Raw genomic sequence first — 27,817 nt, forward strand, 5'->3', positions numbered from 1 at the left:
CGTGCACAAAACTTCTGCAAAGGCCTCATTTTAGAACTTATTTTTCCTCCAGTATGTTCAGTTCAGCAAATAAACAGTAACTGTGCAGTAAAATGTGCGGATGTTAGAAAAATGTTGTTTGAACATGGGCGTGCAAACTTTTACACACCACTGTGCAGCATATCTCCTCACATACTGCCATGTCACCTCCCCAGTGTAGACTCCCACCCTAAACCTGATCTCAGGTTACTCACAGCTTTCTCCTCTATTACTCCCAACAGCTGGTTGCTGTAAGACATTTATGGCCAGTGCTGAGCAGCGTCTCCTTTACCTGAAGCCAACTCCTCCTGACCTATTCCTCCTGGAAATAAACTAAAAAAAAAAAGACGATGCGCTTCCTCTCCTGCTCTTAGGGGAAAAGAGTCTCTTCAAAAAGCCCTTTAATGCATAACCTGACTGATCAGTAAAGCTGGAGCGTCTTCAGACTGCAGCAGAGCTGCAGCGCTGCGTTCTCCTGCATTCTCCTGCTTTGAGCTGTCATGTCTTCGCTTCCACAGGCCTGACGCTAAACTCTGGAGAGCTGTGGCTACGGATACACGTCCTCTACGAGTTCTCACTCTCACTGTTTCAGACAGTTTTACAGGAAATACAAGAAGCACACTGACTCAAAGGGGAATTCCACTGGCTTCTGAAATTTCTGCATAATTAAATGATTAGGATGTAGACAAAGTAAATGAAATGGCTATATTTGCACTGCACATATTGTGACCCTATTACCCGTCCTTTAAAACACCCATATTCTACATTTCTCTTTCATTTATTTTGTTTATTTTCTTTTCTCTCTCTTTTCTATACTCTCTCTCTTTTATTTTATTCCTGAGGTCAGATTACATCTGTGGGGGTTCACGCACTAAAACAGTCATACTTCATTTGAGCCTGTTTTCAACCTTTCTTTATCTCTTAGAATTAAATACGGTTGTTGTTACTATGCCTTCAAAACTAATGTATGTAAAAGACCTTTGCTCTGATTGGCTGATCTATACTATAATGAAGCAGTCCAGTCTGCTCGCTTAAAGGGTAATTCCACCCATTTCTTTTACACAGAGGTGTGATGTACAATAGTCATTGTAGAGTTGTTTGGTGTGAAGCGCCATGTTCTAGATAAATGTATTGAGTCAGAATTGTTCACAGTGGTGGTGATGGGAACCAGACGTCTGAAGCATTTAATGCTTCCCAAAGCTCCCTTGCATAAAGAACCTCAAAAAAGTTATTTTTACCATTTTACCACATTTTACCATTATGAACACTACATATAAACACTGAAAGGACATTTTGGTTCACTTGTTGTTTTGGAAATTAAATAAAATGGCTCTGGTGTTGTAGATATTGTGACCCCTGGTTCCTATCACCACCACTGTACATAAATCTGAGTGTTTTCTCTGCAAGGCACCATTTCACATAAACACACACTTTGTTTACATCTCAAAAACTGAATTATGAGGAAACTTTTGGAAAATTGGTGGAATCCCCCAAAACTGCTCTGTAAAACTTTTGTGAAAGTTTTGTACAAGTTTAGACTGAAACTTTAGCCAATTCTATCGGATGTATTGAATGATCAATTTGCTTCCTGGCAACCAGGAACAGCCCAATAACTCCTACAGACTGTCTGCAGGAACGACGCACTTTATTGCTTCAGTGTATACAGGCAGTCGTGTATATGTGTTCACGGTTGATTCCATATGTGGACTGGGACGAGATCACCAATTGGGACGAGTTACATCGACCTCTTATTTTGAAAAAGCAAAGAGTTAAATATTTCATGAAATAGGCCCTTTAAGACATGCACTGACCCCCTAACTCCAGCAGTACTTACAAAGCTCCTGTCACCCTGTGTGTCAGTGTACTTCTGCTATTCTGTCTGAACTCGCTCCAGCTGCCCCTCTGCCATCCTGAATGCCTGCACACTGCCGAGAGTCACCCCAGTTCCATCCACCGCTCCCTTAGACCGGGACAAGGCCACCTGCTTCGTGCACCTGGACCACCTTGAGGTTTCACCTTGGATCATGCAGCTGCTTTCAGAAAGTTCTCAGCTGCCAAAGCCGTGTGAACATCGACACACAGATGTAGGACACACATACTTTCTGTGTTATTTTCTGCTGCATTCTAGATTTCATACTTCCTAATTCCCTAATAACCCATCTACTGTCCAGCCCACACTCAGACACTCCGATCCAAAGTACTGCAGCTCCTTACTGTGCTTCTTCTTCAGATTATCAAAAGTACTAAAAACTCCACTATTGATAAAAATAAAGTCACACATAATTAGAAGGGCATGTCATGTGTTACACTAAAGCACTATCGTGATGAATGACATCACAGCAGTCTTTTGTTAGGGCTATTCATGATGGCAAATGGCTTTGTTAGAATTTAAATTACAGCACAATATAAAAATAAACGTGGAAGATAATAAATAATTAAATGTATTTTTGTATATTAGATACACCTCTGTCATTTACATATGTACATATGCTACATGTGTTGGGGGGGGAAGAAGGAGGTTCTTCATTGCCTTTAGCACCACAGAGAGAGAAACAACACAGGAGAGTCCTGAAGAGAAGAGGACAAAGAGATTAATGTTCAGCTGACGGCAGCTGAAAGCAAACAGCAGTTTCTGTATGAGGTTAAAGGGATAGTCCAGCAGAAAATCCTAGAGCAGCCACACGCTGGTCATTCACACATACACCAACAGGCCGTTTCATTAAGTACACCCACTTCTTTCTACACTCACTGTCCATTTTATCAGCTCCAGTGACCATATAGATGTATTTGTAGTTCACTATGGACCATTTCTCTGCATACTTTGTTACCCCTTTCACTCTTTTCTTCAATAGTCAGGACTTAACAAGTTAAGTATCTTGTGATGTCTAGATAACCATGTTGTTAACTTGAGATCACAAAATAGTTAACTTGCTATTTCAAAATAATAATCCAGAAAATTATACCAACAGCTCATGGCCTCTCTGGACGTCTGTAGCAGCATGCTCTTTTTTAATGAGATAATTATCTTGTGATCTCAAGGTAAAGTTGTTATCTTGGGATATCGAGTTTACTTTCTTGTGATCTCAAGATATCAAAAGCTGTAATCCTGAGGTAATGAGTCTTGTGATCTCAAGATAACAAAGTTGTCAACTTGAGATAATGAGTCAAATATCTTATTATCTCAACTATCTTGTGATAGATCAAGTTGTTATCTTGAGATAACAAGTCAACTGTCTTGTGATCTCAAGACAACAAAAGTTGATAACCAGTTAAGTATCTTGTGATCTCAAGATAACAATGTTATTAACTTGTTATCTCAAGATAATAATCCAGAAAATTGTAGCAACAGCTCGTGGCCTCTCTGGACTTCTGTAGCACTGTGCTCTTTTATGAGTGTTATTTAAGAAGCAAAATAAAGTCACTGATTTGACTCTTTATACATTTAGAGAATAAGATCTACACAACTTGCTTATAAGCAGTGATGATTCCTGGTATAAAGCCCACTGTATCATTCAGTGCAGTGCACATGCTGTATGTGTGAATGGCCAGCGTGAGCCTGCATGCAGTTAATGGCTCCACTGTAAAACTAAAGAAGCAAACGTCCAAACATCTTAGCTGATGGACTAAATTTGGTTTAGGGGGAAAACTGTGTAGTTATTTTTTTGCCAAACTATTCCTTTAAATCCAGAGAAATCTACCCAAACAGTCCAACTGTATTAAAAAAGGCATCCAACCTGTTCAAAACACTGCTCATGTGACTTGAACGAGAAGGCCGGAGCTGGAGGAGGGAGTGCATTTTGCACAGTAGCCACCACACGTTCCTGTCACTCTGCTGCCATCCTGAGGACAAGAGAGGAACTGCATGTAAGACTGACATCGCACTGATTTTCGATATCAACGCTGATTCTGATTTCTGAGCAATAAAAAATATGTCACATGCAACTAAATGATCACTTGGACTATATTTAAGCAGATCTATGCATTACATATGGTATATTGCAAACTAGCTAGGTCGCTAGGTTACTACTATACAGTATACCAAAAAGAAAGGAATATACATGTTAATCATTAATTCCACACACAAGTGTCAGCCAGCCTCCCATTGGCATGAAGATCTGTCCAGTAGGGCTCTCCACAGACTCTTGACCTACTACAACTGATTTTCTGTTTGCTGGCCTCTTGAGTGCAGAGCGCTTTTAGTCAGAGTCTTTTTACTCCCTGCCAAAAAAGTGTCCCTGACTGATTTCCATTACAAAACAAAAGGGAGGCATGGCTCCTCACACCAGCTGCTCAATAGTGCTCGCTGCCTGGACACTTGAGGCTCCAGGAGAGGGAAGCAAGACAAGGGCCTTATTTCAAAACATACTTAAACTTCATACTGAATATATTCCTGAGAGACGTTCTCGTCATTTAGGTATGAATTATTCACAAAAAAAGTGTACACTTGAATATATGCACTAACCATAGACATTAAATATATCATAAAATTAAGTGCACATGAATAAGCTTGTCAGCCCTGCCCTTCTTTTAGCTGAATTGCATGCACAAGAAAAGAATCGAGTATATTGGGGGGTCACAGTCAGCTCTCCTCTACAGACTCGATGCTAGCTGGCTGAATAGACTTATTAAAAGGGTTTATTTTATACATTATTTTCTTTATATAATAAAGAATACAAGTACACAAAGAACACATCTATAAAATCGATGTAGGTAAAGGGGACTGGAAAGATGACTGGCTAAGCCACGTATCATGATGAACTAACAAATCAGCCCGATATCTGTGTCTGTCTTAAAGTGAGTCTGTCTTAAAGTGAGTTTCATTTACATTATCTGGGTTTTGCTTGACCTTGTAATTCACTGTTCACTGTTCATGGGTTGTGTACTCTAATGCCTTGTATTGTGTACTCAGACAGACAGACAGACAGATAGAGACAGATTCATAGATAGATAGATAGATAGATAGATAGATAGATAGATAGATAGATAGATAGACAGATTCGTAGATAGATAGATAGATAGATAGACAGATTCATAGATAGATAGATAGATAGATAGATAGACAGACAGATTCATAGATAGATAGATAGATCGATAGATAGATAGATAGATAGATAGATAGACAGACAGATTCATAGATAGATAGATAGATAGATAGACAGACAGATTCAGAGATAGATAGATAGATAGATAGATAGATAGATAGATAGATAGATAGATAGATAGATAGATAGATAGATAGATAGATAGATAGATAGACAGACAGATTCAAGAGCGAGCAGTGGAGGGATTTGGGAGGTGAGTGAAAGAATTTAAGTAGGAGGAAATGTGAAATGAGGACATGAGAGAAAAAAGGACTGGGAATGTTAAAGGATGGTGGGCAGAGTTCTTCAGAAGACGAGGACAGCTGAGAAACAGGCTTGCGAGGAGAGAAAGTAGAGGGGGGCTCGCCTGAATGAGTGGTAGTAAGGCAGGCCAGATGCAGAGGCAGTAAAAATCAACAGGGTCACAGTTCAAATTTAATGTTTATCACTTCGTCAGTCACAGTTGTAACCATGACAACCTCAGTGAAACACTTCACTCAGAAATGCTGACATGGCTGGTAGTGAATCTCATGAGCATGATGTCAGTAATGTGTTGTTTCATTAAAATACTGAACATGAGCCCAGTGGGTGAAGTATTCTTCGGGGTCACTGTGGTTGACGTACCTGTGACTTGTGGATGTCGGCCACGGCGTAGTTCCCTTGGGAAATCCACTTGGTGCTTTCAGCCACCTGTAAGCCTGTTCCTGAGAGATTGATCCTGAATCGACCCTGAAGAGTCATAACAGAGACACTCAGCACATGCTCAAACTCAGCAGTAGATGGGGCTGTTGAGCAGCAAACCAGCTTTGACTTGCTGAACCAAGGCTGTACTGCAGTTTCTACGCTTGCATGATGAAGTAAAATGCACTAAAAATGTATAAGCACGGATTTTAAAGAATACACTGGCCAGAGTGAATAAACTGACCACTGAAACATTTAAGTGACTGAAATCTTTGTATGTGTATGATGACAGTTTCAGCTTACGAAACTAACTGAGAACCTCAGTGAAACTTAACCTGAACATAGAAGACAACTGCAGCAGTTAGCAAATTAGGAACATCATACACTTAGTATACAGTAGGGAACCCTCAGGGTCTTCTGAAGGTTGATTCCTTTATTCATTTTTATTTAATAGTGTAACACTCAGACAGGGTTGTCCGATGCACAAGCAGAGTCTTTAATAAACAAAATCTCTGGATCAGAAACAGCGAGTTAACAGCAAAGAGTCCAAGAAACAACAGGAATAACCAAAACACGGTGAAGGTAGCTCGGTAGAGACACGGAGAGTGGGAACACCTCGCAAGGAGGCAGAGTGAGAGTCCGGGTTATAAAGGGTGCAGATAAGTGGATTGTAGGCAGGTGTAAGGCGTCAGCCTCTCAATACTCCGGAGAAGCTGATCTCTGGGCTCTCTGGGCGCGTACTAGACTCTGTACGCATTGTAGTAATGCTCTTTTTGCATTGTTAACTTTTGGTTGGACACAAAAGGGTTAAGACCTTAAAACTGAAACTTATCTACTCAGGATTTTCTCTCTGTATCTAGGCAGATACAGCTAAGGGAGCTCTTCCATAGGTTAGGCCTTCAGGAGTTGAACAGAAGGCCATACATCCTAACGTAGTGACCAATATAATTAGGAAGTGACAATGTAATCACCCATCATGTTTTGATTTACAATACTTCAGACATGACATATTTAGGCCTTTTGGAAGTCCTAAATATGTCATATAAGACCTAAATATGTGAATATGAACTGTAATCGAATCAACTGTTGCATGCAAGGTAAAATATTTGTGTAGTACAAGCTTCAAATAAAACACATGGAATGTCAGAAACAATTTATTTGGATGGTCCACTGTAGATCACTTTGTAGAAGCTGGATCAATCTTTAACGAAGATTCAACTAAATACCTGTTTAATGCAAATGAACTTAAAGTTGTTTGTGCAAGATTCTAAATCTATAAATGTTCCTAACATTAAACTTAACCCTAAACTCAAGGCAAAATGTACCCCCACTCCTAACCTAACCTTACCCTTATAATTGTTAAGGATATAAGTATCTGTAGATCATCTACAGGGGACCATCCAAATAAAGTTTGACAGCAATGTCCTTTAAAAGCTTCAAATGTCCATGTTTCATTAAGAACATCCAAATGTTAATGTGCACCACCGTTAGCCTAGTACTAACATAGTAATAGAAATCCCAAGTGTGATAGTAAAACTACCAGTATTACAGAGGTGATTTTTTAACCCACATGGACAAAACTGAAGATCAAGCTCTATTAGTCACTGGTCGCAAATGTGCAAATATGTAACAATAAGCAAAATACTTTTTGGTGAAAATCTAATTTACACAAGTATTGCCCTAGCTCAAAATTAGCCCAAAAACAAGACACTGATGTCTGAATTTTGCCTATTCAGTCTCACACTGGATCTACAATGTAGGTAACAAGTAATGGAAACTTATACCTCACTAGTTCTCATCATGCTAACTTTATGACTGATTTAAGATAAATGAGCTCTGTTCTGATTTGCTAACCTATAATGCACCTCATTGCAAAAGACAATCCAGGTTGAAATGTTCCTTGTAGCTACAGCATAAATGAGTGGGAATTCATTGCTGTAGACTGAAAAGGCAGATATATGTAAATGATTTATTTTCTGACGTCAGATGACATCACAAAAATACTAAACACAACTTCTTGCAACTTGTCTTTCATATATGGACTGTATGGCCTGATTAGCTTTCATATATAGACTGTATGGACTGTGAAGTGAACGCTATGCTTTGAAACAAGGACAATTTGGCTTTCCATGATTCAAGCCCTTAAAAAACTTCAATTAACGTTCACACGATGCTAATTTGTCACCACAATGTCGCTACGCAATACAACATCCATACTCTATTTAACTGAGATACATCTGTACTGTGGTTTGAAAGGGTGAGAGTGACAGGCAGGGCTACACTTCCCCTCCAGTGGCTCGAGGAAGACAGAAGTAGAGAAAAAGCGCCTGATTCATTGAGCTTTTCCCAGCGGTGGCAGCTGTCTGCGGCCTGTCTAAGTCCCATCTCTCAGCCGGGGAGCTAAAAGACTGAGGAATCAGTGGCAGGGACGGAGGGAGAATGAGTGAGTGGGAAAGAAAATGAACTAGAAAGAGTGTAGGCAAAGAAATAGAGCGATTTAGTGGACGAGTGACACAAATATCAAATCTCTATGGCCGCGCAGCAAGGTTTCAAAATTTGATGGCTTTAAAGTTTGATGGGGTGTACGTGGTCTGGACAGCCGTCTGCTTTTAAGACAGAATTTGATGTCTGAAGACGCTGGAACGCTTTCAGAGAGGAGGTGCACATGTTCATTCCTCTGCTGCTCAAGCTTTCTCACGTTCTTTCACTCGCTCTGTTTCTATATTACTCAGAATTAGACATAGAATAAAAAATCTATCAGTTCACCCCAAGCAAAACCATTTTTTTCCCTCTTCATTCTTCATTTGGACTAATATTTTATGCCCATAATGTCCAGCTTCACACTGCAATTAGTTCTCACTAGGATGGGAAGGTCCGGTTCCAAAATCTGATTGGCTGAGACATACAAAACCACTGTAAATTGATTTTGCATATACTGAGAGTTGGACACAGTCAACCTATCAGTGTGTAGCATTGTTTAACCTCTTATTCTCCAGGGTATATATATATATATATTTTTTTTCCATCTGAATTTACATGACCATATCGTAAGGCAAATTATTCAGTAACTGCATGAAATAAATGTACATTTTTATTTTATTTATATTTTTTTTTGTAAAATTCCCCCTCAAATGAACAGAAAATGTGTTTTCTGATCATAAACATGTCGGTATGTGCTTACAATTTACTGCTGAAAGCCAAAAATCTTAGACGTTCTTTGTTTAATTTTATAAAAATCATTTTTACAGAGCAGATCACTGACGAGATGCCAGTCTGTTTATAGTTCATAGCCCAGATTTGTGGAAAAATGGGTCGACTTTCAGTAGAAAAACATTTGTGAGCTCAGCTTCTTTTATCATAAGGGTTTAAAATTATATCTCCCATTAATTTGACTGGAAAGAGGACAGTTACAGCCTCACATGACACCCACTTTTTGAATGTGGCTTATGAAATATGAAAGTTATGAAGAATATGACAAACTGCATTTTGGAACCACCAGTGGGCATTTGAAGATTATAATTGCTTGTAATAGACATTCTGTAAATATATATAAAATATAATATATTTATGTATATTGCTGATTTACAGAGTCCTTCAGTAATGATTTGAACTTAAATCTTGTGAGGAAAAAAGAAGCAAAAGCTGGACAAAAAACATGTCTGATCGACTACATTTAGGGGTGAGGTGAAAATTCTGGTTCGTTCCCAAACTATTCCTTCAACTAGCAGAGGCGTGATACCCACCTGTGGACAGCGGGCGGCACTGTAGCAGTCTCCTGCAGTGGCGAAAGGAACCTTGTGACCTTCATGAGTGAAAGCGTACGTCCAGTCTGTGGCTAAAAGGCAAAAAAGAGGGTTTCACATTCAGTGATGTTGGCAATATCATGTGTGAGGGTGGTTCAGTCATGGTTTAGTCACCATAAAACTTTGTACAGGCACAGAACTTTAGAGATCTCAGCCTGTAAACTTGCTTCCGCTATAAATATACTTCTGCAGACCCAGATCTGACCACTTTTCCTTTCACAGGTCACCACAGGTCATAATTAGGATAAGTGACACATAATATCAGGGCAATTTGAACCAATCAACCCCTTGCCTTGTAATTGTGAGCTTTCTAAGTGCCAAAAACAGCTATCTTGAAACCATTAACCCCTTCATGCTTGGACTTAATGAAATGCTGGGCAAATTCTAGGACAGCGGCAGCTTGGCCTCCACGCTAATCTCAGGTCACTGTGTCTGCCAGATCGCTGACATTAGGCAGAGCTGTAATTAAGCAGAATGTTTATTCTGGATTTGCTCAGCCTCCCCCGAAACAGGTCCTCCATTACGGAGAAGAAGAGTGTCATTAACCTCTCTAAATGCCTGGCTGACACTCTCTCTGGCCTGAAAAGGCCTTACGGGGGATACACATACTCCTCCAGTGGGTTTTCCTTCCTTCAGGTTCTTTTCATCTAAAGAAAACAGCAGCTTTTCAAGAAGGAACAAGCATGTGGTTTATGTTATCAGGGTGGCACAGTGAGCCAGTATTTGTAAATTACTGTATATGTAAGGAATATGCAAGGACATAAAATATTGCTGTTGTCAGAAGAAAACCATTTTTGATGTTTTTCAGTTTTTGACATAATTTGAATGTATCTGTCACCTTTTACATTGTATGTAAATTTCATGATAAATAAAAGAAATGACCCAAAATGACTTGAAAAAAAGGTCTGGTTCCATTGACTTACATTAAAGGTAAAGTAAAGGTTTTTGCTTCTCCTGTAAAGTTACCATTTTGGAGATGCAAAGTTTTGTTCCAACAACAGTGTCTCTAGGGATCCACGTTTGGAGCCTATGATACCAGAGATGCTTTTTTCCATGTCCAAATTAATTTTCCTTAGAAATGTCATTTCTTTTCAAAATTTGGGTGTAAGAAGTTTTAGAAAGAACAACAGCCAATGTATAATGAAAAACACACTTATTTCTCCAGAAGGAGCTATTCTATATATCTATGGAAGGGGCTATTAATCTCATAATCATAAGATAGGACAGATATTTCTGATGTTTCTTCATATTTCTTCTCTCACTAACATACATCATGAAAAACCCTGTGAAAATTCTTGAAAGTGCTCTACAATGTGTTTAAAAATGATTTAAAACACTTCATTTACAATGTAACTACTATATCACTCACTACATATATGGTTTTATTATTGATCTGTACTGTGTGTTTAAATACTCTTTTAATCTCTTTCGAATTCATGTTCTGCCCACAAATGCATTGTTTCATAGCAAATGCTGCAAAGTCAGACAAGCTTTACAGAACTCTAGTAAAAATTCCACTCAAGGTAATGAGAAAGAAATAAAGTATACAAATCAGTCAAACTGTTTAGATTTGACACATATTATTTTGCTAATTATAGTAATAAATATTTCTATTATTATGGTAAAATACTGCGTTAGATTAACTAGTTGAACTAGTCCCACTTGAATCAAAGTAAAAACCTATTTCTAAGACGTTAAATAACTGTAATTTTACAAAAATATTTGTAGTCTCCTATTATGGTTACTTTATTAGGAATAACATTCTTAGACTTTTTGCAAACAAAATAGCCTGAAATCTTCATGGCATGGATTCAACAAGGGGCTGGAAACATTCCTGAGACCATTTCTGGTCCATGTTGACATGATTGCATCATGTAATTGCTGCAGATTTATCAGCTGCACATTCATGCTGTAACTCTCCCACATCCCAAAGGTGCACTATTGGATTCAGATCTGGTGACTGGGTAGGCCATTGAAGGACAGTTGCTGGAAACAGCCATTATAGGATGGACAAATTGTGGCCATAAAAGGCTGCACATGTTCAGCATCCATACTGTATGGACTTGAATGGATGTAGGCCCAATGTAGAAAACATTCTCCATACCATTACACCACCTCCACCAGCCTGAACAGCTGATAAAGTCAGGTTGGGTCCATAGTTTCATGCTGTACATTCCAAATTCTGACCCCACAATTAAGATTATTCAGACCAGGAGACATTTTTCCAATTTGTAACTATCCAGATAGGGTGAGCTTGTGCCCAGTGTAGCCCTTGATTGCTGTTCTTGGGTGACAGGTGTGGACCATAATGTGGTCTTCTGCTTTTGTAGCCACTTTAAGGATTGACTTGTTGTGCAATTAGAGATGCTTTTCTGATCACCACTTTGGTGAAGAGTAGATTGAAAAAGTCTAGCTATTCTCCTCTGACCTCTCTAATCAACAGGGTGTTGCCATATATATATATATTTTTTTTTTTGTTTTTGTTTTTCTTCTTTTTTTTCTCACCATTCTGAGTAAACTCTACAGAGTGTTGTGCATCAAAAACACAGATCAGCAGTTTCTGAAATACCCAACAGCCTGGCACCAACAACCATGCCATGGTCACTCAGATCACATTTTTTCTTCATTCTGATGTTTGATGTAAACATTAGCTGAAGCTCCTGACCTGTTTTTGCATGATGGACTGGATACATGATTGTATTTTGCATGGTTGGATAACCGCATGGCTGAGAGCGTACAGGCGACTGGTGAGTGTATATACATTATATGGCCAAAAGTATATGGACACATTATCATCACATCTAAATGAGCTTGCTGGACATCCCGATTCAAAACTATGGACATCAACATGGAGTTGGTCTCTCTGTTGTGGCTATGATGGATGATGGATTCCACTCTTCTCTCGGCACAATGGTAAGTCATTACTTTAGAGTCTACAGGAATTTGAGGCCATTCAGTCAAAAGAGCATTTATGAGGTCAGGAACTGATGTTGGAAGAGAAGGCCTGGCTCACAACTAACAATCCAATTAATTCCAAAGGTATTCAGAGGGGTTGAGATCAGGACTCTGTGCAGGCCACTGGAGTTCTTCCTCACCAAACTTGTCAAATCAACTTTCTAGACCTGCACAGGAGCACAGTCATGCTGGAACAGGAAAGGGTCTTCCCCAAACTGCTACCACAAAGTTGTCTGAAATGTCTTTGCATGCTGTAGTATACAGTGTTCAGTGGCACTAAGAGGCGAAACCCCATTAAAGAGGACCATTATCCCTCCTCAACCAAACTTTACTGTTGGCACTACATTGAAGTAAGGTAGTGTTCTCCTGGCATCCACCAAACTCTGATCCATCAGGCCGACAGATAATGATGTGTGATTCATGATTCCAAAGAACATGTCTCCACTGTTCCAGAGTCCAGTGGTGGTGTGTTTACACCACTCCAACCGACACTTGTGGGCTTGTGTGCAGCTGTTCAGCCAAGGAAACCCATTTTATGAAGCTCTTGACTCACAGTTCTTGTGCTGATGTGGATTCCGGAGGCAGTTTGGAACTCCATCTATATATTGTACCTGGCAAATAGAAAATTTCATTCCAACCATGGCATTAATGTTATGCGTTGGCGTTATCTATACTGGTCCACTTGGCATAATCACCCACAGCATGTCAGCCTGTGTGAATGTCTGTAGAATGAGAGGTATGTCTGAGGCCAGCGGTGCTGCCAGCCGACCCAACCTCCCTATAATCTCTCTTATTTCCTGTTCCTTTCAGGAGCACAGGCCATATGCTTTGCCTTTATGTGCCCCTCTCTCTCAGTCATCAGATCGTGTGGGGAGGGGGTTCACGGGGATCCATTTCACCTCTTAACTACACGAGTGTGACGCAGATGGAACTTCTGCCATGGCCAGGTCTCAGTGAGATGTTTCAGATTAGCAAGACTTATGTACACAACAGCTTATATTAAATAGTGCGCTGAAGACACGTGCATCGCAGAACTGAATGCCCTTTCTGAACTTTCCAGCATGTTAATATTGTGGCAGTGGTGACTTTATACTGAAGCCTATTAGATTTGATCTCCTCTTGATGCAACGGTCCAATAACTATCATGTATCCACTTCAATACTCAAGCCAGTACAAAGTAGTCCACAAGAAAGATGTTGAGGCAGGCTGAGAGCTTTCAGGTTTTGGAGAGTTCAGCGAGGTTAGTAAAGTCCAGACGTGTTCTTTCATCCAGATGTGGACAGCGGTGCAGAGAGAGGGAGGCTTCCAGATCAGTATGCGTGTGCATATGTGTGGAATCTGTCATTGTTGGACAAAGCAGATACAGCTGCTGAAGAATAAGTTTGGATTTTATAAATCCATCTAAATGACACATGGTCAGTCAAGTGGACAGAACAAAAACTGAGCTGAGCAAAACCATGTGCTGTGCATTGGATACAAATGTGATTAAAATATGCAAATAATTTATATATTAATATATTACATCAACAGCGACAAAAGTACAATAAAGGTTGGGAAGGACTTGTCATATCGATTGTTATTGAAATTAGTCATAACAACTACAGTGCAGTTTTAAATCATGTTAACAAACACAAAAAACATCATTTTAGATATTTTATTAAATATCTGAATGTTTGTTAAGATGTTTTAACTGCTTAAAAACTATAATTAGACTTCAATTATGCAATAGCTTTACAGTAATTATAATGTAATACACTATTTGTCAGTGTCAAGTTATCTGCCTTGAGATTTAACCACTACTTTTGAAATATGAAGCATACACATATAACCACTACTTTCATATATCTTTATTTCATATTATTAGATTTGATCAGATAGATTAAATGGAACTTACTTGAATACCATCAGGAAAGTCCATGCAAAGGCAGAATAATAAAACCAACAGCACAATATTTTACAAATATAAAAGTCTTGGCCTGTTCTTATCACTTCAATAGATGTACTTATGCAGACATCAAGCACACCATAGTCTACCAATACTTGGTCAAGACTCCTAATGCTACATTAGCCTCCTTCTGTAACAAGATTAAAAGCATAAGTCATTCTGAAGTGCTGCATTATTAGTTGGTGTAATATATCTCATAATTATTTGGAGTAATAAGGTGGTAAATCAAACACACTCTCACTAAATTTCACAGTGTCACTGTAACATCACATGTTTAAGCAAGAAAGTAAATCAGAAACACTTTCGATCACTGGTTAGTTATATGGCGTAAAATAACAACAAAGACAAAGTTTTCTACTGTAATTGGTAAAAAACAAGTAAAATAACAGTAAAAATCATTGCTTTTTTAACAGCCCAGATTCAGTTTCATTTAAAGGTATTATACTATATTAAATACTATGTAAGACTCTTTGTAATTTATTGGTCCAAAGGTTTTTTACATTTAATAACTACCTGGCAATTTTGACCACAATAATTGCGCAGTACTGTGGAGTACCACATACTTACTCAGTTAATATCAAGAACCTGTTGGGTATTTCAGTGTAATTTAGTTATACTGCCTTGGAACTTGCTATCATGTTACCCAAAATAATTATCTAGTATTTTGGAGTATTTATCTAGTATTTTGCCTCACGCTTACCTGGTTAATCCCTAAAACTCAAGGGAGTGTAAATGAAAGGATTACCTATATGCTTATTAGCTCAATTATATATTTCTTTTATTGCTGACAACAGAATGTCAGTCTGTAGAACTGTTTACAATAGTTGAGTAAACAACATAAAGCTAGCAGAAATTGGTAATAAGGTACAACTACACCCTGCTAAACCTTTTAACTAGAATTCCAAATGCTAGAATAGTAGTGTAAATAAACTGAAAGACTGAAGTGTGTTGATGCGGAAATGAAGTCAAATCTGAATGAAATCAATTCAATGCATCACTTAAGTGTAGTTGCATAGAATGAGGAAGAGTATGAGGTGTGGACCCACATATGGACCTATTTTATTGACCCAGAATTTTGTTGTCAGCACTATAATGACAAAGATTTAATAAAATGGCTTGAAATTGAATCATTACTTGGGTCAAATAGCATGTGAACTCAAACTAAACCCAGTATTGGCTTAATGCAGTATTTGACTCACTGATGATGGTCATCTTGCTGAGGTCCAGTCTGACCCGGGTGAAGGTGGACAGGCCGGCGGCTGTGTAATCTCTCCGACACTGACAGTCCTCTCTCCTGCTGAGGTTGGATGGGCACTGCATGGGGTCCAACAGCCTGCACAGCAAGAACAACAAGTACAATACAAAGATATTTGTATTATGTAAAAATGCGACTGAAACAGAAACCACCTTTGTGTGATGATGCATGCGTGTCGTATTCAGTGTGAAATAACAAGCGTGGCGAAGTGGTTCTGGACTACTAGGCACGCTGATTCACATCTGGGGTGAAACTGGCATTACAGTGATTTTACTACAGGTAAGAGGTTTTTATTCACGCTCATTCACAGCAGAATCACTGTAAAGCAGAGCATTTCTTGGTTATTTGCCATAACTTACTGTCATATAGTCCTCTTGACAAAAACACTAAACACATTTTTTAATGAGATTCCTCTGTTTTGTATTTATCATAATTGTAATGATCTCCTTCTTACCTGAATCCAAAAACCTCAGAGAAGTTCTCACGCTCTCCGCTCGTGAGAGTGATGTACTCTTTTGGATTGTCTGTGTTCATCTCTGAGCAGAAGATCTGAGGAGAAAGAGAGACAGACAGAGAGGGAGAGAGAGACAGAGAGAGAGATAGAGAGGGAGGGGGAGAGAGAGAGAGAGAGAGTGAGAGAGAGAGACAGGCAGGCAGACAGAGAACGAGAGCAAGAGTGAGAGCGAAAGATAGAGAGAGAGACATAGAGAGAGAGAGAGAGAGAGGGAGAGAGAGGGAGAGGCCGAGAGAGGGAGAGAGAGAGAAAGAGACAGACAGACAGAGAAAGAGAGGGAGAGACAGAGAGAGAGAGAGAGAGAGAGAGAGAGAGAAAGAGAGACAGACAGACAGAGAGAGAGGGAGAGAAGAAGAGAGAGCATGAAGTGAAGCAGGTGAACAGATAAATGTGGTGTGTATAAAAATGTGGAGAGTCTCACTTTAAGCGCTTTGCCCTGCACGCTCAGAACCTGCTCTCCATCAGACACAACGCCAGCCTGGATCTGCACATGCCTGCAGCTGGTAGGCAGATGACCTGAAAGCGAGAGAGAGTAAAAGATGCGGGTTCAATGCAACGTCTGTTAGCTGATGTCATTGAACTGGTAGTAAGTGTTCCTCGCCAAGCGTGTCCAGTGATGTTGTGTTAGTCTAAACAAAATAAATACATTTTTATTTGTCTGCCGAGCTTAACATATTGTAAAAAAAGAACTATAAAAAATATAAAAACTATATTATAATAAGAACTATATAAAAACCTCATATTTTGTGCATTTTTGCCCAATATGTTCAATTGCAGCAAATAAACAGTAATTGTGCAAAAGTGTACTCTGTGTAGAAGATGTGTTAAATTATTTTGTAGATATTCATGTTAAATGAACAGTTGAGCTTTATGACAAAGTTTATGGAATCTTTATGATAAAGCCTCAACCCCTTTATAATAATTAATTCAGATATAATAATATTGTAAATCCTGCTACTACCTTGTTCGGGAGGCGTGGCCATGCAGAGTGGCGACGTGCAGTAACAGAGACTTTAATCTTGTAAATAGTTGTGGCTCTTATTCTGGGTTGTGCCTACCATCAATATGGGATATATGGCTAGAAGTGACCTTCTCGGCTGTTTCAGTGGTGCTAAAAATCTCTGCTGCTGCTGTGTTCAATGAAAGAACCTTTGCTTAAAGCGCTATGTTTTCTGCATCTATTTCTTTGCAACATTACTAATAAAACCATAAAGTACTTATTCTATTCAGCAGCAGAATAAAGAACAGGATTTTGGCCTAGGACAGAGGTCAACTTTCAACAAAACTCTGACCACCTTGGGGGCCACAACACTTTCCTTTTTACCATCTTATGTCTCAGTGTGTGCTAATGTACTAGTACAGGTTAAAAAAAGCTTCAAGCTTTAGCTCAGCTACAGTCGCTTTTCTCTCATCTCCGGCAGGAAACCTTTCCATAAAAGTAGAACAGTTTCTTGTAAAACGTCTCTCAATGTTCTACTTTTTTACGAGGCTGAAGTCGCTTCTCGTTGTAATTTTCCTGTTCCACCTCAGACGGTGCCTGATATGCCAGAATGTAACTGCTGTAAACTACCATTTAAGGTGGGATGGAAAAATTGGAACAAGAAGCTGGCGAATAAGAAGCTGACTTTTTAGTGTTTGACAGTTTCTCATTGCAGATTAAATGTATCAGGGAACCAGCTGGTATCCATTCGTCATCAAATTATCAACGTTCATCTTAAATCTCTCTTTCTGCCGTTTCGTTAGCCACTAGCTAGGAGAGAAAACATCGTCTGTGTTGCTATGGTGACCAGCAGTCTGTGCACAACCTTCAAGTTTAAAGGTTGGTGAATTAGCAGTTATAGGCTACATTAACTCCAGTGTTTAAGACCATTTACATTTAAAACGGTGCTGAACAATCAGCAGAGCTTTATTTTACTGCAAAGGAGGATTATTTTTTATTTTTTACTAATTCTGCTGTTGAGCAGTAAAACATGTTGCTGACCCCTGGCCTAGGATTATGGATAGTATCAGGCTGATGTGCTCCAAACAGCTTGCATTGAGTGCTATGACAGTCTGGGTGATATATTGCACACTCACAGGAGGGGTTACTGCAGGTCTTACGGCCCTCCGGCCTGGAGGTGGAGGGGCATTCATCACTGAGGTCCCCTTCTGCTGAAACACACTGCACTGAGCGCTCCATCCAGCCTTCGCCACAGCTCACAGAGCACTGCAGATGGACATACATACTCATAAGACTTCCTAAAGGTTTTCTTAGAAGCAAAAATCAAGCATATCATAACATGAAGGAAATTTCTCACTAAAGGAAGGAAATGACTTAATGTCCCAAATGTATATTTTACTACACATCTTTTGAGTAAACTCTTTGTTTTTTTTTTTGGTTCTGTTTCTGTTTCCAGTCTATAAACCTGGTAGATATACTATCTAATCTCCTCAAAAATGTCTCCTGACAAATGAATTCCTTGCACCAAATCGTTGATATGACTGGAAATGAAATAAATGAAACAGTCTCTGACTTTTCTCAGTACTGTACACATTCAGGAAACCTAGAAATTGGGAATAGATCCACCTGGATTAGCATTACAGAGAAATGCAGCACTTATTTGTAAAGGTCTACAAATGCAGTCAAATGAATGAACTGCGGATGTTTCAGCGTCACCTAAACGACCATTTCTTCCAGAATAACAAATGTTCATCAAAAATCAGGATGAAATATCGGCCAGATCTGATCATCTGTCCAATGTCGATAACTGAAGCCATCATCTGCTAACACCAAAGTTCCGATCTCATCATGCATGCCTAGTTAAAGCACTCACAGGTCCCCAGATGCCCACTCTCCAGGTGTGGCTAGGAGGGCAGGGGGGCAGATTGCAGGCCATGTAACTTTCAGGAGGGGTCCCCGGGCAGTCTGACGATGCCTGGTGACCATACTCATAGTTCTCATTCCCAGCATGCACTTCACTGCAGGACACTAGCCTCCTCTTATAGCCCTGACCACAGGTGACGGAGCACTGGAGAGGAGAACAAGCAAACAGACAATAACAACAAAGTTAGGGAGCGAGACACTTTATCCATGAGTTGACGCTTTCAGCAGGCCAACTAGTGACCATTATGAACATCATCTTAAATATTTATAATTATGATTAAATTAAATATTGCATTTATGGCAACATTGAAAAAGGGGTAAAAAAACCTAAAGTGAGTCTCCAATAGAACAGAAAGCTTTTAAAGCTCACACTGCACTGCTGTCTAAGTCTAATTTACCAAAACATCTTTATTCGGCCTGCTTCTGTCTCTGTTCTCACCTCCGTCCAGTCTCCGGTGATCCAGATGAACTCGCAGGGTTGAATGTTGCACAGCTCGGTATCTGCTGGTCTCTCGTGGTCCGAGCAGTACATCTCATGCACCTCTTGCTCGTTGTGATCCAGACACACCACTGTCCGACGGCGCCGGCCAGAACCGCATGTTTCACTACACTGTAAATGTGAGGGTGAAAGGGTTACTGTGACTAATGTCCAAGTAAAATATGAATGGCAATATACAACTGTACGCAAACGTTTGCCCTGCTCACAATTTCTATATATTTGCTAAGTTTAACATATTGGAAAAATAACAACCATAAAATTTTAAATGTGCCGTAACATTTGGACAGGCGAAATGTTTTTAAAACTCCCTCCCCTTAGCAAGCGCATCACACTACACCAATAATATCAATAATATTAATAAGAATTTGATAATAATAATTTTCATTTATATAGCACTTTTCATGCCAGTGGCAGCTCAAAGTGCTTTACAGACAGGTGATAAAGCTTAACGGTAATACAAGAAATTATACGTTTTAATCTTAGAATCATATAAGAAAACAATAGAGATCAAATTACAACATAAATACCACACAGTTTTAATTAAATGCTACAAAAAGTTAAAGAGATGTGTTTTTAAAAGTGAGTTCCACAGTTTAGAAGCAGAATAACTGAGCAAGGCCTCTACATGTTTTTGGTATCTTACAGAAGGTCAGTATCTGCAGATCTAAGATTCCATGCCGGAACATGAACAGATAGACATTCTGTGATGTAAGTGCTGCTTTAAGGTCATTTACAGCCTTAAAAACTAGTAGCAGAACCAGAACCAGTGCTGCTCTTTCAGTAAGAGTCCTTGAGCACCGCTACATTCGCCCATCTCTGATTAAACTCTAAGTCAGTCCAGGTTTTGCCATCAGCTAAATTTGTAGATAAAGGCAAAGGGTGGACACTTAACTCTGACAACACTTGTCACCTTCAAAGCATTGCCCTTCCTGTGAGAAGATGCTGGAATCAAATCCCATCTGAACTGTATATAGCAAAAATAATCATGCTCGTCATCTATATGAAGGTTGTGTCCTGAAATCTTCAGAAAAGCCACAATAATTCCAGTTTATGTACAGCAGGGATGTCCACATTTTTTTTTCTAACAGGGTCAGATCTTATCAAAATACCTGTAGGGTGAAGTATTATTCACCAATTATTAAAGATGCACAAAGCTTCTTGTATTGTTGGATTCTTGTATTTTGGATTGGTAAGCGCTTATAAAAAATAACGCCTTGAACTCTAATTGTTTAAGAGTAACGATGAAGCATGTCTAATACATTAAGTATATTGCTTGATAGATAGCTAGCTAGATATATAGGCAGGTAGGTAGGTTGGTCGGTCAGTAGGTAGGTCGGTGGATAGGTAGGTACAACTTTATTGATCCCGAAGGGAAATTACAGTGTTTCAGTAGAGACACATGAAATTGCACATAAACTTACGTATACTATGCAGAAAGTAAAAAATAGAAAAAAATACACATACATATAGAAATAAAGAGTAGAAATAAAAGTATATCTGTTTGCATGTTTGCACAGTAAGTATATCTATTTGCATATTTACATTGCACAGAAGCTATTGACAAATTTTGGGCATTTTCACACTAGAGCTTTTTTCCGGAGCCAGGACTGCTTGCTCTGCGAGTTCAGCACGTTTGGTCAATCCACTATCATGGATATCATTCTCTGTTCCTCCTGAAATTGATGGTCTTTGGACTAACTCTGGAGTGGAAGCTTTCCTCTTCTGGTGCCGCATGTGGGGATACATAATTGGTCCATTTGGTAACGTGACTGCTTTGACTTATCGTGTTACTTCCCATTTCAAGTTTCATGATGGTGAGGAACAGATTATGCGGACAAGATGTGATGTTCTTTGCCGTTTAGTGCTCACATTCCGAGAAAATAATAAAAAGCAGAGAACGGATGAAGTTATAGAGTCTACCCTTTTGCAAATCTGCACGCAGAAAAGTGGAGTTGCACAATCGTTCCACGGTTCAGATGAAATTCTTGTGTGTGAAAGCAAACCAGCAATGATGAGCCCCTCCCCCAAACACACCCCAAATCGGTCCCAATCAGACTCAGGTATTCGGGACAAGTGCGAAAATGGCCTAAAATCTGTTCACGGAGCCGCATTTGGGACAGGACTTTGCACACCCCTGGTGTAGTGGGTAATACCACTGCTCTCTATGCAGTATGTTGGGGTTCAATTCCCCACCTTGGTAGGCACAACACTACGCCCAAGCAAGACTCCTAATGTGATATTTGCCCTGATCTGACTAAACTGTATGTCAGTCTGGACAAAAGCATCTACCAATAGTGTAAATAAAGTCAAAGGGTGGAAACGAAATACTGAGAATGTCATATGTTGATGCTTCTGTATAATTTTCAGCTTTTTATAATGCTGAAAAATGAAGAACTTATACTAAAAGGGTGCTTAGTAAGACTGTTATGCTCCATGCATTAAACCACATATGCTGAAGGGGTTTAGGCCCCACATTACCTCAGTCCTACTGATTCTGCGGTCATCTGGAGCACTTATTCAAGCACTTTAGGAGCAGTAGGACCATGAGGTCATTGCTGAGCTAAGCCCATAAGCACATATCACTTTGTATTGTACAATTATACTGGAGAGGAGGAAGAACACTACAGGAACTCAAAAGAGAGCTTTAAATCACGGCAGTAGGAATGTTTAGGGCAGCCATTTATTTAAGGGCCCACTAGAGTGAGTGGGGTTGGTGCACTGAGAGCGAGGATGAAAGATGAAAGCAAAACATTTCATTTAAACTGCAGTGACACTGTGCACTCAGACTCTAATGGTTTTCCATTAGTGTGTGTAGGCCAAACTGCCCGTGTGTGTTGGTTTGAGTTCTGCCCTGAGCTGGACTGATTATCTTAGCCGTGTTTTGGAAGCCTCTGCGTGGCCTCACGCGTCACACACACTGTAAACCACTTCAGCTCTTACGAACACACACTCCATCTGCTCTTTATCCCACTTTACATCAGACCCCTGCCAGGAGGCTCCGTTACGATGACGGGGTATTCCCTCCGCCAGACAGCCATGCAATCATCACACTAACTCAACAGCCTCTGCTGCCACAGCCACTTGGCAAACACTTCCCAGAATTCCCAGAACTAAAGGAACATAATGACGCATGCATGCAAACAAGGTACGTGCGAGGCTATAAACGGCTGACAACCTTCGCTCAGTTCCTAGAAACATTGGCAACAGATACAGACAGACGTCAGGTTACCATTTAAAGGAGGTTTTACCCAGATTTTTACCATTTATCTTTATTCTCTCAAGGACTTCATATATCAAAATTTATTTACAGATAAAAGCCAAAAACATTGGTGAGTGAAACGTTTTGACCACACACAGATGAACACCACAGGTGTGGTGGGCAGCCCTATCCACAGCGCCTGGGGAGCAGTTGGCATTAGGTGCCTTGCTCAAGGGCACTTCAGTCACATACTGTCAGCTCAGGGGATTGAATCAGCAACTTTCTGGTCATAGGGCTGGTTATCTAACCTCCAGCCCACGACTGTCCCCACCACAGTTTGTGCAGTGGTGGGGTGTCCACACATTTTGTCAAAGAGGGCCAGATCATGTGAAAGTACTTGAGAGCTGTAATACTGTTCACAATTTCTTTGAAATATTAAGTTTTCAAAATATCAGCACAAGGAATCAGAGCTTTCTGGGAGCTACTGTGTTTCCTATCAATGTATAAAAGATGCATGATGGCTCTTATTATTGGATTGCTCATTCAGAGTAATTTGCATCTGTAAGTGCTTATAACAAATAACTCAACTGTTTAAGAGTAACAATAATGCATGTCTAATGTATTACGTATATTGCTATTCAAGTGTTTACTTGTAGAAAAATATAATCTGTGAGAAAAACTAAACAAAAATCACCACTTATAACATAAACAGTTAGCCATGGACAAATTGGGGGTGTTTTTACACTAGAGCTTTTTCTGGACAAAGGACCACTTGCTCTTCAAGTTTGGTACACTTAGCCAAGTGCCAAAGGTGTTTTTGATCCCGATTTCATGATGAATGGACCAACAGAAATGCCCTAAAATCACTTGGAACAAAATCTCTTTACATTGACTTACATTGAAAGGTAAGAGTGTTTTTGCCTTCTCCTTTAAAGTTATTATTTTGGAGATGTTTTTCATATTTAGGAGATGTTTTTCATATTTTGGAGATGTTTTTCATTGGATGTTTTCCATATTTTGGAGATGTTTTTCATGGGATGTTTTTCATATTTTGGAGATGTTTTTCATATTTTGGAGATGTTTTTCATGGGATGTTTTTCATATTTTGGAGATGTTTTTCATATTTTGGAGACTTTCTTTTTCATATTTTGGAGACTTGTTTTTCATTGGACAGTGACGATACAATTCTCGTAGTTAAGGTGTTGTTGATGTATGAGCTGCAGACCGGTCAATGTGCCCACATTAACCCCTGTCCACCATTGAAAGTGCCTACAATAGTTGTGTGAGCGTTGGAACTAGACTTCGGAGCAAAGCAAGAAGGTCGCTTGGCTTCATGAGTACCAGTCATGTCGACGGCCAGGATCCCTTTGCATCATGAAAGGGTTCTTCAGACTGATGGATAATGTACTGCAGGTGTTTCTATATAGAACCGTTTTGTAAAGGTTCTTATGATGTCAAGCTTGTAACAACAGTAGAACCTATTTGGGTGCTATATAGAACCCATTTCAAAAAGGATCTATATAGTACCATCTACAGCACATTCTCATATATGAAGGACCCTTTCACAATGCACAGAACCTTTTAATCGTACAAAGCGTTCTTCAGATATGAGAATGTGCTGCAGATAGTTCTAGAACCTTTTAATCATACAAAGGGTTCTTCAGATATGAGAATGTGCAATAGATGGTTCTGTATAGAACCTTTTAATCATAAAAAGGGTTCTTCAGATATGAGAATGTGCTGCAGATAGTTCTAGAACCTTTTAATCATACAAAGGGTTCTTCAGGTATGACAATGTGCTGTAGATGGTTCTGTACAGAACCTTTCTGTATGTGTGAATTTGACGTTTCACCAAACTATGCAAACTTTAAATGAAGAGGAGAGATGAGGAAATGAACCTGCACGTGTTGGATGCAAACAGCCTTAGTGAGGCAGCCTGACCCAGGTCAGCGCCACACTAATAAACTCCAGCTGCTCCTCCTCTCCGCGGCAGGGGGGCAGGAGACGCCTTTGCCAGAGGGCCGCTCTCCACACTCATTAGACTTTCTTCTGAGCGCTGATTTCACGCTGCTACTTGACCTACATTCAAAGCTTCCTCATCATTTCTTTCTCTCTTCTGATCAACTTTTACCGTAGAGTGGCCAGAAAAGAGGAGAGAAGTCAAAACCTGCCTCAGGTCCACAGGCTTTAACTTTAAAATGTAATATGTGAGTTATTAGGGTGAGGAGTTGAACTGCGGGTCCACGTGTACATCTGAGGGTCCCCTCATGTGTAAAGGGTTAAGAGAAAAACATGATCAGGCAAAACCACAAAGGCTTCAAACCCTTAAACTGCAGGACTTACTATTCAATCATTAATCTTGGGGGTTATTTCTAACTACTAAAAATTCTATAACAACTACTAATATTTTTCAGCAACTACTAAATATTTAGTACTTTATATTTTTCAGTGACTAAAATAAATAAGCACTATTCATTTTTTAGTTACTACTAAACTTCTTTAAATCATTCAGTAACTACTAACATTTTCAGTAAATACTATAAATGGTTCAGTAGCTACTATAAAATATGCTTTATTGAATAACTACTATGAAATCATTCAGTAACTGCCATATAATAGGAAATATTACTTGTTAAAACACCAAATATATTTCTGACTTATATAAATTATTAAGTAATTACTATAAAATATTATATTTTGTAACTACTATAACTCATTCAATAGCTACTGCAGAATACTGGGCGTCATTCAGTACATATTATGAAATATTCAGTAAATGCTGTACTCAGAAACTACCCTAAATTATTTAATAACTATGATGAACTATGTATTAACTAATAAAAAGATTCAATAATTACTATGAATAATTCACTATTATTAAAATGATTTTGTAACTACTATAAACTAAATTCAATAGCTATAATAAACTATTCAGTATACATTGTGCCCTATTTGGGCATGATTCAACATCTACATGATTTCAAATGTTTCCATAACTATTATAAATTATTCAGTAACTAAATTATTTAGTAATTATTCAGTAGCTACAATAAATTATTTAGTAATTATTTAGTAACTAATACAAATTATTTAATAATTACTTAGTAACTACTATAAATGATTTAGTAAGTATTCACTAATTACTATAAATCATTTAGTAATGATTCAGTAATTAACAGAAATTATTTCATAATTATTTAGTAACTACTGTCAATTACTTTGTAAGTATTCAGTAACTACAAAAATTATTTAGTAATTATTTAGCAACTTCTCCTGTCAATTATTCAATAACTCATGTTAAATTAATCAATAACTACGACAAGATATTCAGTAATTATCAGTAAATAAATTAATCCATAACTACCAAGAAACAAATATGCAAGTAATGCAATTATAAGAGTAAGGATTTGAAGTGTTGGTCCTTGTAGTGTAAGAGGTTAATGTAGGTGTGAGGGGGTCAATCACATCAGCGTATATAAATCATTGATCTTAATCAGGCAAATTCAATAAATTTCACAGCTTGTCAGCACCTACTACTGCTCCATGAGTGAGTGTGTGTGTGTGTGTGTGTGTGCGTGTGTGTGTGTGCGTGTGTGTGTGTGTGTACAGAAGCATATGATTTCTATCAGAGAGCAGAACTCTCCTCTTCACCTCCTCCAAAGAAGTGTTGGCACTCCGCCAGCTACCAACTCTGAGAGGTGCTCCATTTTAACGGCCCACCCCTCTCTCTCTCTGTCCCATGACTCTCTCTCTCTCTCTCTCTCTCTCTCTCTCTCTCTCTCTCTCTCTCTCTCTCTCTCTCTCTCTCTCTCTCTCTCTCTCTCTCATTCTGCTCGGTTATGTCACTCACCGCTTGCCACTCTCCCTGACTCCATCTGTAATGTGCAGGACAGTCCTCCAGTCGGCAGGTTTGGGTGGACGGTGGGCGGGGGGACCGGGAGCACCCTGAGTCCGGCGTCCTGTGCTGATCTCCAATCTGACAATAAACCTCTCTCTGCTGCACACCAGCACCACACGAGGCTGAACACTGCCAGACAGGGTAAGATATCAGCATGTTTACTCAATTAAACCTTTAAAATTTAGGCCTATTATTCAGTAATTACTCAGTAATAAATGGGGATGTGTAATCTGGTAGCTGCTATAAATCATGAAGCTGATATGTAAGTTCTATGGATATGAACGCGAGCGGTGGATGTGTGGTATCCCCCACTTTACACGGTTGAAATATAGAGTAAAGACGGCTCTCAGGGCAGAACTATATGAATGGACACATCGGTAAAGTTGTAAAAGCATTAAAAAGAGTAAAAAATGTGCTACTCCCAGAAAAGTATAATGATTACCGCTAAAAACATCTCCCATTGTGGCTACATGATATAAGGAATACGATGACTGTTTAACCCTCAGAATTTGTAGATATTGTCAATAACAAAAGCATAATGTTATTTCATATGAATTATTTTATAACAAGATGCGCAATTTCAGTGAAAGCTTTCAATCGATAGTAAATTTGCTTTTGTAAGTAGGAGATATTTTATTATGATTTGACTTTAATAAAAAGTAATACATTGTTGTTATTGGAACAAAACTTTGTATCTCCAAAATGAGAACTTTACAGGAAAAGGAAAAGACTTACTTTATTTTTAATGTAAGTCAATGGAACCAGATTTTTTTCCAAGTCATTTTGGGCCATTTCTTTTAGTCTCTTCATCGTGAAATTTACACACAATGTAAAGACCATCAGGTATTTTCATATTATTTCAAAAAATTAAAAATGACAAAAATGGAGATACAAGGTTTTCTTTTGACAGTACACTATGTACAGCCATTTTGCAGAAAGACAAACATTCGCTTATGTTACTGTTATTGATAAACATCAAAACAAACGGTAAATAAATAAAGTTGTACCAGTCAGTACAGAATTTAAAACAATATGTGTCTAATATAAAACATTACTGTAATTCTATATTTAGATATGCAATTATCTATATTATAACTCCAGAATTC

General features: G+C 38.9%; 1 protein-coding gene across 1 annotated transcript in view; it reads right to left on the reverse strand.

Annotated features, from left to right (window-relative positions):
• Positions 1-822: 822 nt before the first annotated feature.
• adamts9 (ADAM metallopeptidase with thrombospondin type 1 motif, 9) overlaps positions 823-27,817 on the reverse strand; it is a 108,738-nt gene continuing 81,743 nt past the window's right edge. The window contains exons 30-40 of the mRNA XM_037532547.1: positions 26,664-26,840; positions 19,555-19,725; positions 19,066-19,260; positions 18,329-18,458; positions 16,674-16,768; positions 16,193-16,287; positions 15,683-15,816; positions 9,524-9,615; positions 5,724-5,828; positions 3,753-3,858; positions 823-2,586 (exon numbers count right to left, since the gene is read on the reverse strand). Coding sequence (XP_037388444.1) covers positions 3,769-3,858; positions 5,724-5,828; positions 9,524-9,615; positions 15,683-15,816; positions 16,193-16,287; positions 16,674-16,768; positions 18,329-18,458; positions 19,066-19,260; positions 19,555-19,725; positions 26,664-26,840 — 1,284 coding nt within the window. The 3' untranslated portion in view covers positions 823-2,586; positions 3,753-3,768. The remainder of the gene's footprint in view (positions 2,587-3,752; positions 3,859-5,723; positions 5,829-9,523; positions 9,616-15,682; positions 15,817-16,192; positions 16,288-16,673; positions 16,769-18,328; positions 18,459-19,065; positions 19,261-19,554; positions 19,726-26,663; positions 26,841-27,817) is intronic.

The sequence above is a fragment of the Pygocentrus nattereri genome, chromosome 21 (assembly GCF_015220715.1).
Source record: "Pygocentrus nattereri isolate fPygNat1 chromosome 21, fPygNat1.pri, whole genome shotgun sequence".
NCBI classification, from domain to species: domain Eukaryota; kingdom Metazoa; phylum Chordata; class Actinopteri; order Characiformes; family Serrasalmidae; genus Pygocentrus; species Pygocentrus nattereri.